The sequence below is a fragment of the Ceratocystis lukuohia genome, assembly GCF_044167205.1.
Source record: "Ceratocystis lukuohia strain C4212 chromosome Unknown Supercontig2_pilon, whole genome shotgun sequence".
In the NCBI taxonomy this organism is placed as follows: domain Eukaryota; kingdom Fungi; phylum Ascomycota; class Sordariomycetes; order Microascales; family Ceratocystidaceae; genus Ceratocystis; species Ceratocystis lukuohia.
In genome coordinates this window covers 1887259-1906385 of record NW_027263521.1, presented here as the reverse complement: position 1 = coordinate 1906385, position 19127 = coordinate 1887259, and the positions used below count along the sequence as shown (strand labels likewise).

The 19127-nt window shown below is 50.1% G+C and overlaps 7 protein-coding genes across 7 annotated transcripts; 3 read left to right on the top strand and 4 right to left on the bottom strand.

The window, feature by feature from the left end:
* Nucleotides 1–771: 771 nt before the first annotated feature.
* HOO65_020474 (Protein transport protein SEC7) lies at nucleotides 772–6460 on the top strand (the record flags this gene model as incomplete). The annotated part of the gene is made up of 2 exons (XM_071006253.1): nucleotides 772–2097; nucleotides 2183–6460. 2 exons carry the CDS (start codon nucleotides 772–774, stop codon nucleotides 6458–6460), a joined length of 5604 nt encoding a protein of 1867 aa, XP_070861112.1.
* A 515-nt stretch (nucleotides 6461–6975) lies between these two features.
* Nucleotides 6976–8085, bottom strand: HOO65_020473 (uncharacterized protein; the record flags this gene model as incomplete). The annotated part of the gene is made up of 1 exon (XM_071000075.1): nucleotides 6976–8085. One exon carries the CDS (start codon nucleotides 8083–8085, stop codon nucleotides 6976–6978), a length of 1110 nt encoding a protein of 369 aa, XP_070861111.1.
* A 1186-nt stretch (nucleotides 8086–9271) lies between these two features.
* On the top strand, nucleotides 9272–10166 carry HOO65_020472 (DNA-directed RNA polymerase III subunit Rpc31; the record flags this gene model as incomplete). The annotated part of the gene is made up of 2 exons (XM_071006984.1): nucleotides 9272–9391; nucleotides 9489–10166. 2 exons carry the CDS (start codon nucleotides 9272–9274, stop codon nucleotides 10164–10166), a joined length of 798 nt encoding a protein of 265 aa, XP_070861110.1.
* Nucleotides 10167–10558: 392 nt separating this feature from the next.
* HOO65_020471 (Nucleoporin NUP49) lies at nucleotides 10559–12209 on the bottom strand (the record flags this gene model as incomplete). The annotated part of the gene is made up of 3 exons (XM_071006686.1): nucleotides 10559–11309; nucleotides 11372–11821; nucleotides 12199–12209. The coding sequence occupies 3 exons, from the start codon at nucleotides 12207–12209 to the stop codon at nucleotides 10559–10561; spliced, it is 1212 nt and encodes a 403-aa protein (XP_070861109.1).
* Nucleotides 12210–12736: 527 nt separating this feature from the next.
* Nucleotides 12737–14013, top strand: HOO65_020470 (Pre-mRNA polyadenylation factor FIP1; the record flags this gene model as incomplete). Its single annotated transcript, XM_071006831.1, has 3 exons — nucleotides 12737–12940; nucleotides 13005–13057; nucleotides 13116–14013. 3 exons carry the CDS (start codon nucleotides 12737–12739, stop codon nucleotides 14011–14013), a joined length of 1155 nt encoding a protein of 384 aa, XP_070861108.1.
* Nucleotides 14014–14303: 290 nt separating this feature from the next.
* Nucleotides 14304–15635, bottom strand: HOO65_020469 (Inositol phosphoceramide mannosyltransferase 3; the record flags this gene model as incomplete). The annotated part of the gene is made up of 2 exons (XM_071006801.1): nucleotides 14304–15015; nucleotides 15076–15635. The coding sequence occupies 2 exons, from the start codon at nucleotides 15633–15635 to the stop codon at nucleotides 14304–14306; spliced, it is 1272 nt and encodes a 423-aa protein (XP_070861107.1).
* Nucleotides 15636–17137: 1502 nt separating this feature from the next.
* Nucleotides 17138–18169, bottom strand: HOO65_020468 (putative sterigmatocystin biosynthesis peroxidase stcC; the record flags this gene model as incomplete). The annotated part of the gene is made up of 3 exons (XM_071006925.1): nucleotides 17138–17556; nucleotides 17633–17851; nucleotides 17914–18169. 3 exons carry the CDS (start codon nucleotides 18167–18169, stop codon nucleotides 17138–17140), a joined length of 894 nt encoding a protein of 297 aa, XP_070861106.1.
* Nucleotides 18170–19127: the final 958 nt, after the last annotated feature.

Genomic DNA, 19127 nt, shown 5'->3' with positions numbered 1-19127 from the left:
AGATTTGTAGAAAGCGGTCAACTTCTGGCCTGGGTTATTATCAACCCTAACTTCAGATGCCCCGCTAAATTGTCGCTGCGCGTCATTGCTGCGTTGCTGTTCTTTCTGGGGCCTTGGTCGTGAACTAAATGATAACATCAAGCCCCGTTCTTCCCCCTGTAACCCCCACTAAGCCGTTGAGAATAAGCTGGAGGTACAGGGCTGCATCACTAAAGCTTTGGCAGGTGCAGCCTATGCAGTCTGCCACAAAGCACTGGGTGGCCGAATAGACAGACTTCCTGATTGTCTCCTGAATGCGCATTCTTATTGAAGCTTGTTGTTTAACGGCTTTCTTTTTTCTGCCTTTCTCAGCCTCATTCTTTTGGTGTTGCGTGTCACTAATTAATTGGATTTACCTCTCAACCTCAACAGCCTCTCTTTCCGTCCTGTCTGCTATTTATCTACTTGTTCTAGTGCACCAATCAGATGAGAGCTACCCTTAGCTGAGATTATCAAGCTTCGTATCCATTTTCTCGAACTGGCCTTTGGCCTACTTAGAACACTTGAAACATTAGCATCTTGATACCTACTATAAAAGCAGACACTATACTAAAACCTCGACATCACGCATTCATCGAAGACTTGTCGCCCGTTCATATTCAAAGCTTGCCGCTTCCTTTGCTTCTCCACTGCTCCTTTCTCTTCCTCTTTCGATATCCTTGGTTCCCGCCCTCCCCCGTCGAATGGCCACTGTCCTCTTCTTGAGCCCAGCTGTTCGCCCTTCTTGATGCGATGAGCTCTCTCAAGTTTGTGGTGTCCTCTTTGGATGCCATCGCGGCCTCTAAAGAAGCCCAGCGTAACAAACAGCTCGCCGAGTCGGTCAAGACTGCCCTCGAGGCTATCAAAGCCAGTGATCCCCAATTCCCCGATGCCGAGCTCATATTTGCGCCATTGCAGCTCGCTTCCAAGTCGCCAAATATCCAAGTCACCACAACAGCCCTCGACTGCATTGGAAAACTCATCTCATACTCATTTCTATCCGTGCCTCCCTCTATTTCTACACCCTCTATCATTGTGGCGGATGCCGATGCCCAACCCGTCAATATCGACCCCGAAAATCCGGATAAACCTGCCGAACAACCAACACCAGAAACAGCTTTACCGTCGCCACTCCCTACACACAGCAATGTGTCGCTGATTGAGCGTGCCATTGATACCATCTGCGATTGCTTCCAGGGCGACCAAACACCACCAGAGATCCAGCTGCAGATTCTCAAGAGCTTGCTTTCTGCTGTTCTCAATGACAAGATTGTCGTGCATGGTGCCGGCCTGCTAAAGGCTGTCCGCCAGGTTTACAATGTATTCTTATTGTCTCGCAATACCGCCAATCAGCAGGTGGCACAGGGAACACTGACGCAGATGGTCGGTACCGTGTTTGAGCGGGTTAAGACCCGACTGAACATGAAGGAAGCCCGTCTCAGTCTGAGTAACCTGCGTCAAACTGCCAGTCACGGCACCCTTGACGACTCCGCCGATTCCGCAAATAGCCAGCAAATACAAGATGGGGAAGAGGAAGAAGAAGATAACGAAGCTACCAAACTGACGCTCAAGGATCTTGAGCACCACAAGAGCTTTGACGATTCCCACGTCGGCGATGGCTCCACAATGGTTTCGCGACTTAAGCCGGAACCTCGGCGTGGGCGTTCTGTATCAGAAGTTGCGCTTAGTGATGTGGCTGAGGATAATGAGGCTTTGGATGCTGAGGATGAAGTCTACATCCGTGATGCCTACCTTGTCTTCCGATCCTTCTGCAAACTGTCGACCAAGGTGCTGGCACCTGATCAGCTGTTTGACTTTAGAGGCCAAGCAATGCGCTCGAAACTGGTGTCACTGCACCTGTTGCATACTTTGCTGAACAACAACCTGTCTGTATTTATATCGCCCCTATGCACCATCCGTAACTCCGTGGGGACTGAGTCAACGTCGTTTTTGCAGGCGATAAAATACTATCTCTGTCTGAGCATCACACGTAATGGAGCTAGCTCTGTAGACAAGGTATTCGATGTGTGTGCCGAGATATTCTGGCTCATGATCAAGTTCATGCGCGAGCCCTTCAAGGTAAGTTGGTGGTGGAAAAGAATTGCCGATAGAAAATCACAGGAAGAGACCGCAACTGACGCAAACAAAATACTCTGAACAACAGAAAGAAATTGAAGTCTTCCTCCACGAAATATATCTTGCTGTTCTCAACCGACGCACAGCGCCCGCATCCCAGAAACTCACGGTTGTCAACGTTCTATGCCGCTTTTGCGCTGATCCTCGGGCCCTTGTTGAGTTTTACCTTAACTATGACTGCGGGCGCGATGTTGAAAATTTCTTTCAGGGCATTATCGAAGATCTCTCTCGGTTCGCCATTAGCCAGATTGTCATTACACCGGCTCAAGAGCAGCTCTATGAGGAGAAAAACGGCAAGATTACGCCTCCAAGCGAATGGCAACTTCGCACAATCCTGCCACCCCAGCTTTCGGCGGCTCATATGGCACCAAAAGAAGACGTAGAAACCGACGTTCCCAAGGAGTACGCTATTAAACGTGTGTGTTTAGAGGCCTTGGTAGAATCCCTTAGATCGCTCGTGAACTGGTCTGAGCCTTTAAGACAAGATTTAGAGCCTACCTCCGAGGGTGCGGATGCTCGACCATCTATTGAGATTGATACAAGGCCTTCTATCGATCCGAGCATTCACGAGCGCAACTTTAACAATAGACTTGAAACACCCATAACGCCTTCGACTCCTATCTTGGACGATGACCCTGATCAGTTGGAGAAGGAAAAGGCGCGGAAAACTGCTATGACTAATGCTATTAAGTTGTTCAACTTTAAGCCAAAAAAGGGAATCAAGACCCTTATCTCAGAAAGTTTTATCCCCAGCGACTCTCCTCTGGATATTGCCAAGTTTCTGCTCTCTGATGACCGACTGGACAAGGCCATGATTGGCGAGTTCCTTGGAGAGGGTGATCAGGCTAATATCGACATCATGCACGCTTTTGTTGATAGCATGGACTTCAACAAGAAGAGATTTGTTGATGCCCTGCGTCTCTTCCTCCAGTCGTTCCGTCTGCCTGGCGAAGCCCAGAAAATCGATCGCTTTATGTTGAAGTTTGCCGAGCGTTATGTCACTGGAAATCCCAATGCCTTTGCAAATGCCGATACAGCCTATGTCCTGGCATACTCTGTCATCATGCTTAACACTGATCAGCACAGCAGCAAGATTGCTAAGCGCATGAGCAAAGAAGAGTTTATTCGAAACAACCGTGGCATCAACGACAACGCTGACTTGCCTGACGAGTATCTCATAGCCATTTTTGACGAGATTGCCAATAATGAGATTGTGCTCAATAGCGAACGCGAGGCTGCCGCAGCTGCAGGCATTGTCAATAGCCAGCCCTCTGGGCTTGCTGCTGGTCTAGTCCAGGGATTTTCCAATGTTGGACGTGATCTTGCTCGTGAGGCCCATCTTCAGCAGTCTGAAGAGATTTCACATCGCTCCGAGCAGCTGTTCCGCAACCTTTTCAAGAATGAGCGTCGCAATGCTAAAACCGGCAACAAGTTCATTCCTGCCATCTCTTCGAAGCACGTCGGCCCCATGTTTGAAGTTACATGGATGTCGCTTTTCTCGGCCTTTTCGAGCCAGCTACAAAAGGCACAAAACATTGAAGTTAATAAGCTGTGTCTGGAGGGAATGAAGATGGCCACCAAGATCGCTTGTGTGTTTGATCTTTCTACTCCGCGCGAGGCATTTATGTCTGCCATCAAGAACGCCACAAACCTCAACAATCCCCATGAAATCATGGCCAAGAACGTCAAGGCCCTCAAGGTAATCCTAGAGCTAGGTCAAACTGAAGGTAACTTCTTGAAGGGGTCATGGAAGGACATTCTCATGTGCATTAGCCAACTTGACAGACTGCAACTGATTACCGAGGGTGTGGATGAGAATGCTGTGCCAGATGTATCCAAGGCTCGATTCTTGGCTTCTCCCCGGGATGGAAGCGACCCAAGGCCTTCAATCTCCTCCACTCGAAGACCGACTATCTCATCACGAACTGGCCCTGTTAGCCAGGGCTTGTCGATGGAGATTGCCGCCGAGAGTAGATCGGACGAAGTAGTCAAGGGCGTTGATAGGATCTTTACCAACACTGCTAAGTTGTCTGGCGATGCCATTGTGCATTTTGCCAGAGCACTGACTGAGGTCAGCTGGGATGAGATAAAGGTTTCGGGATCTAACGATTTTCCACGGACATACAGTCTGCAGAAGATTGTGGAGATTAGTTATTACAACATGACGCGTGTGCGTATTGAATGGACACACATCTGGGATGTCCTTGGTGAGCATTTCAATGTTGTTGGCTGCCATGCAAATACTGCCATTGTCTTTTCGGCTTTGGACTCGCTGCGGCAACTATCGATGCGGTTCATGGAGATTGAGGAACTTGCGGGTTTCAAGTTTCAAAAGGACTTCTTGAAGCCGTTTGAGCATGTTCTCTCTAATACACAGAATGTTGCTGTTAAGGAGCTGGTCTTGAGATGTCTAATTCAGATGATCCAAGCCCGCGGTGACAACATCAAGTCGGGGTGGAGAACAATGTTTGGGGTGTTCACCGTTGCTGCCCGTGAGCCACACGAGAGCATTGTGAGCTTGGCCTTTGAAAATGTCACTTTGGTGTACAGGTCCAAGTTCAGCGTTGTCATCTCCCAGGGCGCCTTCACTGATTTGGTTGTTTGTTTGACCGAGTTCTCGAAGAACATGAGGTTCCAAAAGCGCAGCCTTCAAGCCCTTGAGGCCTTGAAGTCTATCATCCCCCGCTTGCAAAAGACTCCTGAGTGTCCGTTATCCCGCAGCAAAAAGAACGGCCAGGGCTCACCCGGACCCGGGACTTCCGCTGAGGAGGGCTTTTGGTTCCCTATCTTGTTTGCTTTCCATGATGTACTTATGACTGGCGAAGACCTGGAGGTGCGTTCTAATGCCTTGGAATACTTTTTCCAGGCCTTGTCCAAATACGGTGACAACTTTAACCCCGACTTTTGGGACATCTTGTGGCGCCAGCAACTGGAACCCATCTTCATGGTGCTCAGATCGCGACCTGAGATGACTAATGCTCTCAATCATGAAGAGATGTCTGTGTGGCTGTCGACTACTATGATCCAAGCGTTGCGCAACTTGATTGCTTTATTTACGCATTTCTTCGACTCCCTCGAGTATATGCTGGACCGATTCCTTAAGTTACTTGCACTATGTATCTGCCAGGAACATGACACTATTTCACGTATTGGTGGTAACTGCCTGCAGCAGCTCATTCTCAAGAACGTCACCAAGTTTACCCTGGAACACTGGTCACTGATTGTCAGTGCCTTCTGCGAGCTGTTCGAGCGGACGACAGCTCGGGAACTCTTCTCGGCGAATACGCTGAACTCGGCTACGACGCTGACGCCTTTGGCTAATGGCTATGATTTCTCTGGTCCTCTTACATCTTCCGAGTCTCCCCCATCTGCTGTTGACGAGAAGTCCCTCAAGATAAATGGCAGAGAGGACAGTGATGCAGCTAATGAAAACACTGAAGGTGAGGTAGACGAAAGCGAGCTCACCTCTTTGGAAGAGGCTAGAACGCCAATTCTAGAAGACTACAAGCCGTCATCCAATCTGCAGCAGCCGCAGCCCGTCGTTACTGCCGCTCGTCGACGCTTTTTCAACCGGATAATATCGCGGTGTGTGGTGCAGCTTCTCATGATTGAGACAGTCAACGAACTATTCAGCAACGATGCCGTCTATGCCCAGATTCCCTCAACCGAGCTGTTACGACTGATGGCCCTGTTAAAGTCCTCGTTCCTGTTTGCTCGCAAGTTCAACAACGACCGCGATCTGCGCATGCGGCTTTGGCGAGAAGGCTTTATGCGCCAGCCTCCTAATCTTCTCAAGCAAGAATCTGGATCTGCGGCTACATACATCTCGATTTTGTTCCGCATGTATGCTGACAACTCGCCCGAGCGTGCTAAGAACCGCAAGGATATTGAATCTGCGTTGATGCCGCTGTGTAAGGACATTATTAAAGGCTACATCCTGCTTGAGGAAGAAAGCCAGCACCGCAACATTGAGGCGTGGAGGCCGGTTGTAGTGGAAGTGTTGGAGGGATACGCCATGTTCCCACGCGAGCCATTTGCGGCATTCATCAAGGAGTTTTACCCGCTGACGCTGGATCTACTATGCAAGAAAAACAGCTCAGATCTGCGTGCTGCTCTAGTCCATGTTCTCCGCCGTGTCGGTGATGTGGGCCTCGGCATCTCAGAGCTAGGCAAGCCGCTGGTGGATCGCCGTGGAAGCACGGCCACAGTATGGACGGATATAGACCATGAGAACGAGCAAGACTCGCTGGACGCAGAAGAGGGGGCTATGGATACGATGCACCGGGGTGATCCTGCCGAGCCTTGAGGCTAGGTAGAGGCTGGTTAGTTAGATATTGGAAAGGGTTTTGTTTTTCTTGTTCCTTTCGCGGTGGGTTTATTACGTTTTTTTCTTTATATGTGTCGTTTAGGCCGTACATAAAAGCTTGTCAGAAAACAACAGATGCCAGTGAAATGCTACGAACTGGCCATGAAGGCCTAACCAAACGCTTCTCGTATATTTTTCTTGTTTCTATTACTGTTGTGGTTTCACGGGATTTAGGTCATGATTCATGGCCACGAGTAGCAGCACGTTGCGTAGCTGCAAGTACTATAATTATACGTATACGGATACGTACAGAGTCACGAAGGAATAGAGCTAGCTAGACACGAACAGAACACGAGAGCACAGTTTTGTTTATATGGGTCTTGACTCCCAGGTCAAAGGAAGGATACGGCATGAAAGTTCGGTTGCTAGTAAAATAAGCCACTATGAACATTAAAAGCCTATGTAGCCATGGCACCACCATCATCCCCTCTGCTCCTTTGAGTCTATTCCAAACGCTAGGGCAACCCACTGGCGGAATCTCTTGTCTTCGTCTTCATCCCCCAATCGCGGGACAATCTGTGCTGGATCTCGTCCAAAAGAGACTGATTACTGTCGTTGGCATTGGTGACGCCAGCCTTTTGCAGGGCCTCACAAGTCATACGAATCGTACCGGGGGGCAAAGACCCGTCCCGGATCTGGATGGCAAAGAGGGCGCGCAGACAAAGGACTAGAGTCTCTGAACGGAGAGCTTCTACAAGCATGGCGTCTTCAGGGTTGCCACTGACAGTGAGAGCGAGGTTCATAAGCTCGGACTTGAAGATGGCGATGGGGTCGGCAGGGAGGATTCGCGGTAGCAGAGACAGCACTCGTCCCAGAGACGTCAGTGGATCGGCAGTCTTGGTGGCTGTTAGGGATGCCGGGGCTGCATCGGCATTTCCGGGGGTTTGGCTGTCGGTGATGTTAGGCCGCGTGAGAATGCCCCGGATGAGAGAAATCATGCTTGGCTCTGCATCGGGATTTGGGTGCACAATGTCATCGAATAGCGCCATTGCATCAACGTTCTTGTGCTCAAGAGCCGCCCGTATAAAAGCAGCAATGCAGTCTTCGGCAGCCTGTGCGACCCGGATATTAGGGTGAAGCATCCAGAGCTCGACAATCCTTGTGCGTTGTGGCGATATGTATGCATGCCATACAGCCGGCATTTCAAAGCGTCCGGTGGGGGCCACACGAGTAAAGATGCCGAGCAGAAGCTGAGATACAGCTGGGTGACTGTCAAGGCTAAGAAGTAGGCCAAGGTCCTGGTCCTGCAGAAGGGGAGCAATAGCAGGAAAAGGCAGACGGCACGCTAGTGGTTCGAGAATGGTGTTGCACAGTGGTGCAGCGTCAGGAACGACAGCCAGGGCAGAAATAGCGAGGCGCAAGATGTTGAAGAAATGGGCGGTGATAAAAGATACGGGCATAGATGACAGGATGATGCCATGCGAGATCAGGTCAATCGCAGCGGGGTCTAGAGTGCAGGTGGCTTTGACGACATTGTTGAGGTGGGTTTCTACGGAGGCAATTCCGGTGCGTAGAGATGGATCAAGGACGTCATCACGGCCAGCGGTTCTGATGGTGAGATCCATGGCCATGGGAGGAAGAAAGGGAGAGGAGACAAGAAAGGCAGAAGAACGGGGGAACGGGAGAGGAGTAGGAAAAGATGGCGACAAAGACGAGGATGGAAGAGCAACTGGCACGGCTGTGACGAGGCACGGAATAAGGAAGAGGAGGAGCGTTGCTGAGTGTATGTATGTGCATATATATACCAGAGTACTAGATAATAAAAGGTGAGATAGCCTAAACAGCGAGTAAACGACCTGTAAATGGACAGCCAAGTAAATCCAAGCTTTCTCTCCTTACTTCTTCCCTTTTATCTATCTTTTATCTCTTTTCGGCGCCCCTATCATTCACTCACCATCACACGACAGAGGCACGACAAAGAAGAAACCAGAAAACACAGCGTAGGATTCGTTCGAGGCGAGTCGATGAATTTGGGCTAGGGCTGAGTTTGACGGCAGGCCAAATTTGGGGTACAATAGCGCTTAATCGATGAGGATGAAAAACGGTAGACATCTTGGCGAACTGGGGCAGAAGGAGAGACGAAACATAGTTACAGTATGTGTATTTATGAAGATGCTACATACTAGCTTGACAGATAACCCGAGCCACCATTTCCAACCCTAATGACGGACGAGAACACCTAATAAGAAGCGGGGGCTCACCGTCCGTCCCAGAAGGAGACATGGAGGGGCTGGTCCAGACTCAGGTATGGAAGGCGTGCTTATATCTGCATACATAACTGACCATGTAACCAGGTAGTTGTACCGAGTAGTACTGGTCAGTACTGGTACTACTCTTGAGGTACAACGCTCACTAAGAGGCTCTGTTTTTCCGCCTCCTACGTCTAGTCTAGCCTGTACTCAGCCCTGCAACAGTTAAAAATATAGGAGCATAGAGCCTAAAGTCGCCGCCCATGGCGAGGGGCCCTCTTACCTAGTTTGGAATTCTGCCGCCCGTGGAGCTTCAATTTTTCTTCTCCGCCTTTTTTTATAGCATCGTCATCAATGTCTGGGTCTTTGCCTGCTTTTCCTTTTCCGTCTTTAAATCAAGTCGCAGCATTCAACAAAAATATAGATAATCTTGGGCTCCTATCAAGTTCCCAAGTAGCCTGATACTCTTACTCCTCCTGAAAATCATCTGCACCCACGATCTTCCCTGTAAACAAGCTTCCTTCAAGTCTAACTCTCAACTTCACTATTCCGTCTCCCACCAATGTCACGAGGCGGTAGAGGCGGTGGCCGTGGAGGCGGCGCTGGTGGGCGGCGCATGCCTGGCGGCCCGTCTTGGGATATGGGCGATGAAATTGACGGCCGGCCTAGCGATCTGTTCCCTGTGAGTATAGCCTGCTGCTATAATCTTCCAAGCATACACACCTGTGAGGAGTTCTCACGGAGCATACTAACTAACCAAATCGCGCATCTCTACCTAGAAATACGACGTCCCCCAATCTCAGAGTCTCTCCAAAATTGAGCAGCGCCAAATCAACTACTTCCTCCTTTTCCGCCGACAAGTCCACAGCACGCTGCTATACACGCGAAAGCGCACCACGGCAAACGACACACTGAAGCCGCGCCGCATCTATGGCCAAGACCAGGTCAACAAGCGCTACTGCATTAAGAGCAAGGCGACTGTAGACCCCTTCACTGCTATTGAAACCTACTCGCAACGCTTCGTTGAAGAGGAGCGAACGCTACCAGACTTCTCCACCCAACCTTTCTGCAAAGACCTGTTTCCCCCAGAACTCCACAGCACGCTCGATGGCAATGACTGTGCGCCCAGCCAGCGGCGCAAACGCAGGGAAAAGCGTCTAGAGCTAAGCAACGTCACATCGCTGCACAGCGCCGACGAGCTCTATCGGTCACAGCAAGGAGACGATGCAGCAGCTCGTGTGCGTGCCCTAGCGGCTAATTTGGATGATGGTGATGACGAAGCGGCTGATGGCCATAAGGGAGACGATGAAGAGGACCGCGGGGGCGACGACGATGAAGACGAGGAAGACTATGCGTACGATGACGAAGATGGCGGTGACTATGATGCCGAAGGTTACTTTGATGATGGCGACAACGACGACATGGACGATGGGGACGATGGCGAGGCTGTATACTAAAACCGATAATACCCCCATATGGCTACTGCCAAGCCATCCTTGATGTATAGACTGTTTTGATAAAAATAATATATGCGGTGATATTGCATGCTAGTGGCCTTAGAATCATCACCAGCTTCTTGGTACATTGTGCGGGTTTGTATAAACGCCATAAAGACTTCTAGATTAATGCATAGACAAGCAACAAAAAAGAAAAAAAAAAAGTAAACTACATTAATGAATCAACAAGGAATTTAGAAACCTTTCCAAAAACAAAAAACATGGAATAATTCGGGTCAAGAAGGGCCATCATGACAACAATAAAAAATGCAAAGTGCCGTTCATAACCACCTGAGCCAATGTATTCTAGAAGCTCCATACCCAGAACTGAAAGCTTTTTCCCTTGCATCTATTCAAACCCGCTCGCGGCCTAGCAGTTTCTGCTCCAGTGTCATTAGAGCCTCACGTGTCTTTGCGACCTCTACCGCTTGCTTGATAATCGCGTCGCGCAAGTCCAGCAGAACGCCCTTGATCTGTTCTAGTGCTCCAACCTGATGGCCCATGCCGGGCGTCGCCTGGAGCTGGGTCAGCTTTTCGTATAAGCCGTGCTCGACGCGTGGCATGTGGGCCTGGATCTCGGAGATGTAACCGCGGAGCTTGCAATCACGTTCGCCTAGGCTGGCAATGTGGCGGTTAAAATACGAGATGAGGTCGGGTTCGCTAGCAGCAGCCGCAGCGCTAGGACCGCCTGCACTGGCGTTGGTGGGCTGCGTCCAAAGGCCGGGTACGTGGTACGACATGGGGAGCTTGAGGTTGTCGACGGCTTTGCTAGCCAGCTGCGCGTCGGCAATGTTCTGGTTGCTCATGGAGCGTAGCTCCTGGATGTTGGCTACGTCATCGCCAAGAACGGCGCGTTGAACCATGGCATACTTGCGTTCGAGATAGATCACGTCGTGCCCAAGACTGGCAATCTGCTCTTCGTGTGCTGGCAAGAAGCCATCAATCTCGGCCTTCCACCCCATGATCACAGATATTATGTTATCGATTTTAATGATGCCGTCCTGGGCCTCCTTGGAGAGATCTTCGAATTTGGTGGAACCGCGAACCTGATTCATGTCAAGCCGCACTGCTTGGACAGACTGCTGTTGCTGTTGAGGCTGCACTCTAGAAGAACCGGGGAGGTTAGCTCATGGTTATTAGGGTGTCTGCATAGCTGTTAAACTTACGACGCATTTTGTGCTTGCGCCGTTTGGCCAAATGCTCCAAGCTTGGGGGTGGCCGTTGCCGTATTGTTTACAGCACCGAATAAACCGCCGCCTAGTGCTGCTGCGGGGGCAGGTGTAGCGAGAGACATGGTGCCTGTAGTTGAAGCCGGCTGGCTAGTCGCGGGAGTGGCACCGAACAGAGGTTTCGCGGGTGCTGTTGTCTGGGCTGCGGGCGTAGTTGTGGCAGCAGAGCCAAACAGGTTTAGGGTAGGTTTAGTAGTTGTTGTCGCGGCAGCGCCAAAGAGACCGCCCGTAGTCCCTGATGTGGTAGTTGCAGGAGTTGCGGGGGCCGCTGCAGTGGTAGTGGTAGTTGTCGAGGTTGCTGCTGCGTTTCCAAATAGGCCGCCAGCTGCGGGTGTTGTCGTCGCGGCAGGCTTTGCTGCTCCAAAGAGACCGCCTGTATTTCCGGTGCTAGATAAGAGGGTGTGACAAGTCAGCTGCCAGATCAAGAGTGTCACAGGTGCTAAGCCGAGTTTGTACAGCGAGTTTATGATGTGTGAACAGTGGTGTGGTGCGCCTAGAAGAATTTTATATCCAAGTACTTTCTTACGGATACAAGGGATGAAAAAAGTAAACAGCTAACATTATCCCGTCCGTCTGATAGAAGAGACAGAATGCCAGTAATAAGCAAGTCTAGCCAGCTGCAATCTGCAGCCTCCCTAATCTACTTGTATGGCGAGACATCACATCGAGACAAGGTCAAGGCGAACGAGAAAGCGTAGAAACATGTACGTAGCCAGCCATAGAAGACCCCCAACAACCATTATCACCATGATAGAAGCGCCTACCTTTGAAACATTGTCAAATGCAATGAATACACACAGCGTTGCTGGCCAGTGAGTGTGCGGAATATAGATCAAATGCTTCGAAGATACGGGTATGCAGAGTCTATGATATAGACAAGCCCCTAGAAGCTCAATGCGACACCAATGAGCAGTAAGAAAAACTTGGTAGCAAATGAAAAGCAACAAGAAGAAAGATGGGCGACTTGAGCTTCGCAAATCCCAGGAATCGTCTTTTCTTGGCCAAACTTCAGTCTTTTGGCGCGCATTGGCTTTTGGCTTCCCACCGACCAGCAAAGGTGTGGCGCTATGATGATATGTGGCTGGGTGTGGCGGAAGCTTGCAGGTCCTATGTCATTTTTCAAGCATGGTATTTGATGAGATGACAGGCGCGATTGCGCACCGCTTGGACGCCAGACAACTCAAGTTAATAAGAAAGATCACCACCAATCCACTTTATTGCTTTGCGGCTGTTATTTGTTGCTATACCAGACCTTTGCCGCGCATTGTAAATCCCTTCTGCCTTTTAATAATTCGTGCCACAATGTCTACTCCACCTATGGATATCGATGACGACGATCTCTACTCTGATGAGGGCGAGGCTGTCGCAACCACAACCGCTACGAAGGCCGAGCAATCAACAAACAAACAGGCCGTAGGGGATACGGCATTGGAGTCAAAAGGCGATTCCGAAAACGATGCTGAAGATGCACAAGACGGCGAGGGAGAGGACGAGGACGAAGATTCGGTGCGCATACCTCACAGACAAGTCTCTGGCTTATCAGGCACATGGCTAACTTATGGGCTCGCAGGATATCGATATAATTATTGACCGTCAAGATGAGGCCAATGTTGATTCTGCGCAGTGAGTTTCTTATCTCCCAACCCCATCTTGAGTTATCCAGCTAATCACCAGTATACAGGCAACCAAAGCCCTCAGATTCGTCCACTACCCCCCAAAGATCTACATTAGACGAGACTACTAGCAAAACTTCAGCCGCTGAAGACGATACCAAACCCACACCAAACCCTGCACCTGCTGCACCTACACACCTCACCGGCGAGAGTGAGGCTCCTACCACGGCTGGCCCATCCTCAGCTACCTCTGCAGTGCCACTTCCAGTCCCCTCTGCTGATTCAGAGGCAAAAGCATCGTCCAGCTCCAAAATTGACATCAACAGCAACCCCATTTATAAGCCAGCAGGAAAACCTATCATGTCTGTGGTCATTGACACGGATCTGGGCGAGAACGATAAACCCTGGCGCCAACCAGGCACGGACGTGTCAGACTATTTCAACTACGGCTTCGACGAGTTTACATGGGCTCTGTATGCTGCAAAGCAGGAAAACATCCGCAATGAATTCAACGCTGATGCAGTCTTGGCAAACCAGAAGAAGATGATGGAAGAGTTCAACAGTATGATGATGGGTGGTATGCCAGGTGGTATGCCTGGGGGGATGCCTGGAGGGATGCCCGGAGGCGGCATGGATCCCAGTATGATGCCCCCGGAGATGCAGCAAATGATGCAACAAATGATGGGCGGTGGTGGTGGCGCAGGAATGGGTGGCATGGACATGTCACAGATGGATGCCTCCATGTTCAATGGGGGCGGCAATGTTGGCAACGGCCCCCCATCGTCAATTGCTGCCGGCGGTGGTAATAGCGAAGCTCAAGGAGGGGTTAGCGGAAACCAAGAGGGCTTCAATGGAAATGCCGGCGTGGGTCAGTTTGGTGGTATGCAGGGTGCCGGTGATTTTGGGGGATACAATAGAGGAGGTGGCTTTATGGGACGGGGACGGGGCGGCAGAAGGCACTGGTGATCGAGGCCAAAAGTTTTTGATATGACTAATGCATGCGACTAGCAATCGGGTCTATGCGAGTCCAAAAAGAGACAATGGCTTTTTTGCGCCTGCAACGTGCTCCTCTACTGACATCTATCTACCTTGTGTCATGTTCTGGCCATCTGAATGTAGCAACGTAATTGACGTGATTATGGATGTATGTAATAAGACATGGTTGCAAGTTTAATATATACAGTAAAAGAAAATTCATATAGATATCCAAACAAAAGAAACGCCGGCTCCATTCCCAAGCACAAATAAATCGCAAATTATGTTCTTCTAGCTTCACTCCTCCGGAAACGCCGTGCCGTGAAGCCTGATATCCTGTCCCTCTTGGTGATAAATTCGAGGTTTTCGTCGCTGTGGCCGGTAGGTGAGTGTGTGTGACTCCAGTACGTGATAGTCACGCTTCCCTTTGCCTCAACTTCAAGGGCCTTTTTGCAGTTCTCGGCATTATACGTATCCTGCAAGACCCAGCATGTCTCGCTCATGTCATAGTTATCTGGCCCCCAGCTGAAGGGGTAGATAACATTGTGGTGTAGTAGCTGCACTGTATGCTTCAAATCGGGACGCTTCTTATACGGGCCGGCGAAAATGTGACGTTCCATGTGCTTTTCAAGGGCTTCAGGGGATTTTTGCCAGGCGTAATGCTTGCGATACTTGAGGATGGCTTGGCGTAGAGCAACGGGGCCGGTGACGTCTTCCGGGAGGTCTGCCCACTGTTTCTCGCGGCTGAAGCGCTTGAGCACGGATTCGAGCGGAATGAGGAAGAAGGGATGGCCGGGAGTAGATGCCATCCAGGCGTTTGGAATCGAGTGCTCAAACTGCTTGTCAGTCCCCATACGGCCGAAAAACGCCATGCGATTGGGTGACTCGTCCTCGCCGACAACGACGTGAGCGGCAGTATCGTACGGAGTGGAGTAGTTTTCAAAGATGACATTGGAACTGCGCAAACAGTCGGTGTCCAGGTCGGCATATACGCTGTCACAAAAGTTAGCACGAGGCTTCCTACACGTACTGAGAAATATAGGGCCCACTCACCCTCCAAATATATACATGTAAAGATTGCGGGCAAAGTCGGCGCGGTAGATGTCGCTAGGTAGTGAGACATATGCCTCAAGCAGCCATGGGAAGTGCTTTCTGACAAGATTCTCGTTGTCTTCATTTGTCCACAGCACCCACTCATAGTCATGGTGCACTTTGCGGCAGTTTTCGCTCCACTGCTGGAACTTGGTCGGCAAGTTCGAGTCGATCCAACTCTGGTGGAAAATCTTGGGGACAGTTCCAAGGCGAGTGGCGATTGGCCGGGCCATCATCTCGGACGCCTTGACCTCCGGAGCCAGCCTGGCCTCCAGGACATCCTCAACGTAGCTATCATCCTCAGTGTATATTTCGTCGGGAATGGCGCTGTCAGAGATCTGGGCTTCTTGAGGCGTCGTCTGGCTGCTTCCAGGAGCATACGACCACCCCCACTCCTGGACAGCCTGGGTAGCCGACGTCATAGCTATAGGGCCATGGAAGACAGAAACAAGAACAAGAGCCATGCAGAATGCGATGGTCGGAACCAGCAGCCGATGCCCGTTCTTTATTGGCATTATCATGGTGCGTAGAGCGGCTGTGGACAGTATGTCAGATGGTAAGCAGAAGAAACGAGACGTTTATCACGTGTGGTCCAAAGAGAGGCGCCGTTTGTAGCGCCTATATTTTTAATGAGATGTAGTTGAATAGGACTGTCAAAAAAGGAAGGAGCCGATGCTGCATATAAAGGAAGTTGCTCGTTTTGGCTTGGCAAAGTAAAACAAGAATGCTAACGTAAGGCAAGTTGGACACGTTGAAATCCTTCTTAGGAGGAAAAGATGTAGAGATAGAGACACACAGAGATAGGACGGAAAGGACAATGGCGTTGTCGGTTCTCCCTATGGGTAGTAGAGCCCACATATATACAGCTACGATGAGGCTCAACATGAGCACTGCTCCCGAGCCAGAAAGGCCGCCAGGGTCCATGAAAACACAAGGACTTGGACCCCTATCACCACGAGATTCACATACTTGGATCATTCTAACGAGCACGCAAATGCCCCTAGCTAGTATGCATCATCCCACATGGTCGGAAGGCCACTCCCACCGCGGCCGAGGGGCTAAGGAGCAGTCTAACCAAAACCCCTGTGTAGTACAGAGAGGGTTGCCTCTAAAAGTCGGAGCTTAGCCCTTATCAGAGATCCCCTCCCTCCCCCCAGCACAAGGCCGCGTCATTGGTGGGGCGTCACTTGCCAGGCACACAAAAAAGCTGTGTTTGAGATGGGCTGTTCTGTTGAGTACTATGGTGCTGTAAAACAGAGATATTGAGATCAAGAGAGCCATCCATCAATGGCAGCTGATGGCTGCCAGGGGTTGAGGTGAGGTCTGCCCCCAAGGCAGAAATACGTGTCGGTTCTTCGCTCTTCGTTCTCTGAGAAACGACGATTTTTCAAGTCGTAAATAATTTGCGTCGCACGAAGCGATCAAAGCCTGGCTCCAAGCGTTTTGTCATCCGTCATAATCAACAAATTGCTGGTTTCGTGGCTTTAGGCAGCCCTGCTCTGCTGCGCTCAAGGCGCCTGTCAGTAACCCAAGACAGCTAGCGACATCAAGATCAAGATCAAGCGCTAACACGTCGACGCCACTTAATCACCCACAGTATCCTGGCCGCGTCATTCCGAGCTGCCAATTGCGCGTATTGCATCAACTAAGAGAGCCCACCAACACATAGAGCAATCAAAACGCAGTTTATGTTTTGGGAGCCGCAGCAGTGAAACCAATGCGAACAAACTATTCAGGGGCTACGTGACGTGTTCGACATTTACCCTTTCCTCTAATCTCTATTCCCCATGCTGGTGGACAGGCAACAAAACATTTCCAGACCAAACTTGACATCTGTAGATGTCAGAGCCTGAATGAGTAATTCTTCAATTCTTAGTTCCCCGAGTTATACAACACTAGCTCCTGAAACAACATCACGATTAGGGGTATATTTATGATATATTCTCTAAAGCAAGTCTAGTAGCCCAGGGGATTACTCAACATTTAAACCGCTTCTATGTCATCCTCACCGTGGTCCTCATAGTCATCTAAAGTGATCTGATTCTAGGATGGTGTCGTAGGCAATAGCAGTACCGACTTCTAAAATATCGGCGCTATCAATGCGCAGAGGGGGCAGGGTCCAACCCTCAGCAAAGGGAAGACGCTCCTTCTCAACGAGAGTGTTTATCCACAAACGATTGGCACCATCACCATTGCGGAAGACAAGCCAGAGAACAGCAGCATCAGATATAGAGCGCAGGCTAGCTTCTTCGCTGAGAGCACGAGTAGGGTCGTTGAGAGGGTCTGCATCCTGGCGGGATCTGATGGCAAGGCCAAGCTGCTTCGTGCTGACAAGCGGCGTAGTGAAAAAGTCACGAACAGTAGACCATATCCCAGCATTAAAAGACCAGTTGTCACCGCTCTGAAGGTTAGCACGGCTTAAAGAGCAGTCATGCTCAATGACTACAGCAAGGTACCGGTGTTAATAAAGACATTGCAGATCTCAAAGAAAATGGCTAGATGCTGAAGCAAAACATACCATCATAGGTGTCGAGGTCATTTAGGTTGAAAGTCCCTTTCTCCTTAGTGGAAGAAATACCTAAAGCCTTCTTGGCGCCGAGATAGTTCACGCCGCTCACGTCTACGTGTGTGACATCCCACAAGACTTTGTAGAGCTGAGACAGAGAAATGTCGCGGCCATTGCGGGGGAGGTAGCCGTGGTTAGCCAGGCTGTTCAACATAGGGCAAGGAGAACGAGCTACGAGAAAGGTTTGTTAGCCAGGTACCATTGCTTCGGTTCACTGTCCACAAATCGCCTACCATCGTCCTTCGTAGGAGCAATCCACGCGTTAGGGCCAACCTCTTCGATCTCACTATCCATAAGATCCTGTTCAAGATCATGGGCATAGTCTTCGATCTCACTACTTGTGAGACCCTGTTCAAGATCATGGCCATCGCCAACCTCTTCGATCTCACCACGGCCAACAAGGCCATTTTCGGGAGAAAAGCCGGGATAGGCAAGGACCTGAGACACACTGCCCAGGGCCAGAAAGGAAGCAGCGATGGAAAACTGCATATTTATAGGGGCAAGTCGAGGAATGAGCGGCTGTAAAGGGATGGCTGTGACGAAGAAAAGAAAGGGCCCAGGGCGGACAGTGGATGATTGAGATTGCGGTTAGAAGCACGGAGGACGACTACCTTTTATTCCATTGCCTTTCTCCTAGGATAGCGCAGACATGGCAATGAAAACAAAAGCTTGGAAGTTATCTCATCTTCGTCTGTGGACGGGTGTTCGGGTCAGAGCAAGCCATGGGCAAATGCTGCTCAGTGGGTGACTTGATAGCGCAGACGCATCATTATCTTGTCTCTCGTCCAAAGCCGCTAATGCACAACAGTACACAATGAGATACATACGGATTCACGCTCTTAAGCTTAGCTTAATATAGAGCGAGTGAGCAGACCAAGCACAACACCATGTTTTCAACCTTGGCCGAACAGCGCTCAGTTGAATGGCATAAAGGAGCCAGGGGGGAAGCATGTAAGTGCTGTTTACATATGTGAGTATGAACTATATATCCGCGTCCATCCACGTATTTCTACGTATTGATGCGTAAACATAGGTATACGTACTGTGCTGTGAGATGTCAGTCGGAAGCTAAAACCCGGGCATTATTCGACGTAGGCTCTAAAAATACATGGAGTCGATGTCCAAATCTAATCCCAGCACAGACAACAACATGGAGCCAAGTTCCAGGCAAATAAAGTAGAGCAGAGTATGGTATGTGCATTTAGTGATCATAGCCCAGAACAGAACAGGGAAATAGCGAAGAAAAGATTACTAACCCCCCGAAATCACCGATTCAATTGGCCCAAGGAGCTATCTTGTCGTTCTATCTTTTCTCGCCGTTATCCCCGTGTCAGTGTGATTATACTTCGCCAGGAAAGGCTAAGCTTTCTGAACTGAGGGGAAGGCGGCGGCTGTGCATAGCCTAGAAGCTCAGCTTTCTGAGGTATCTCGATCAACTGGCTCTATA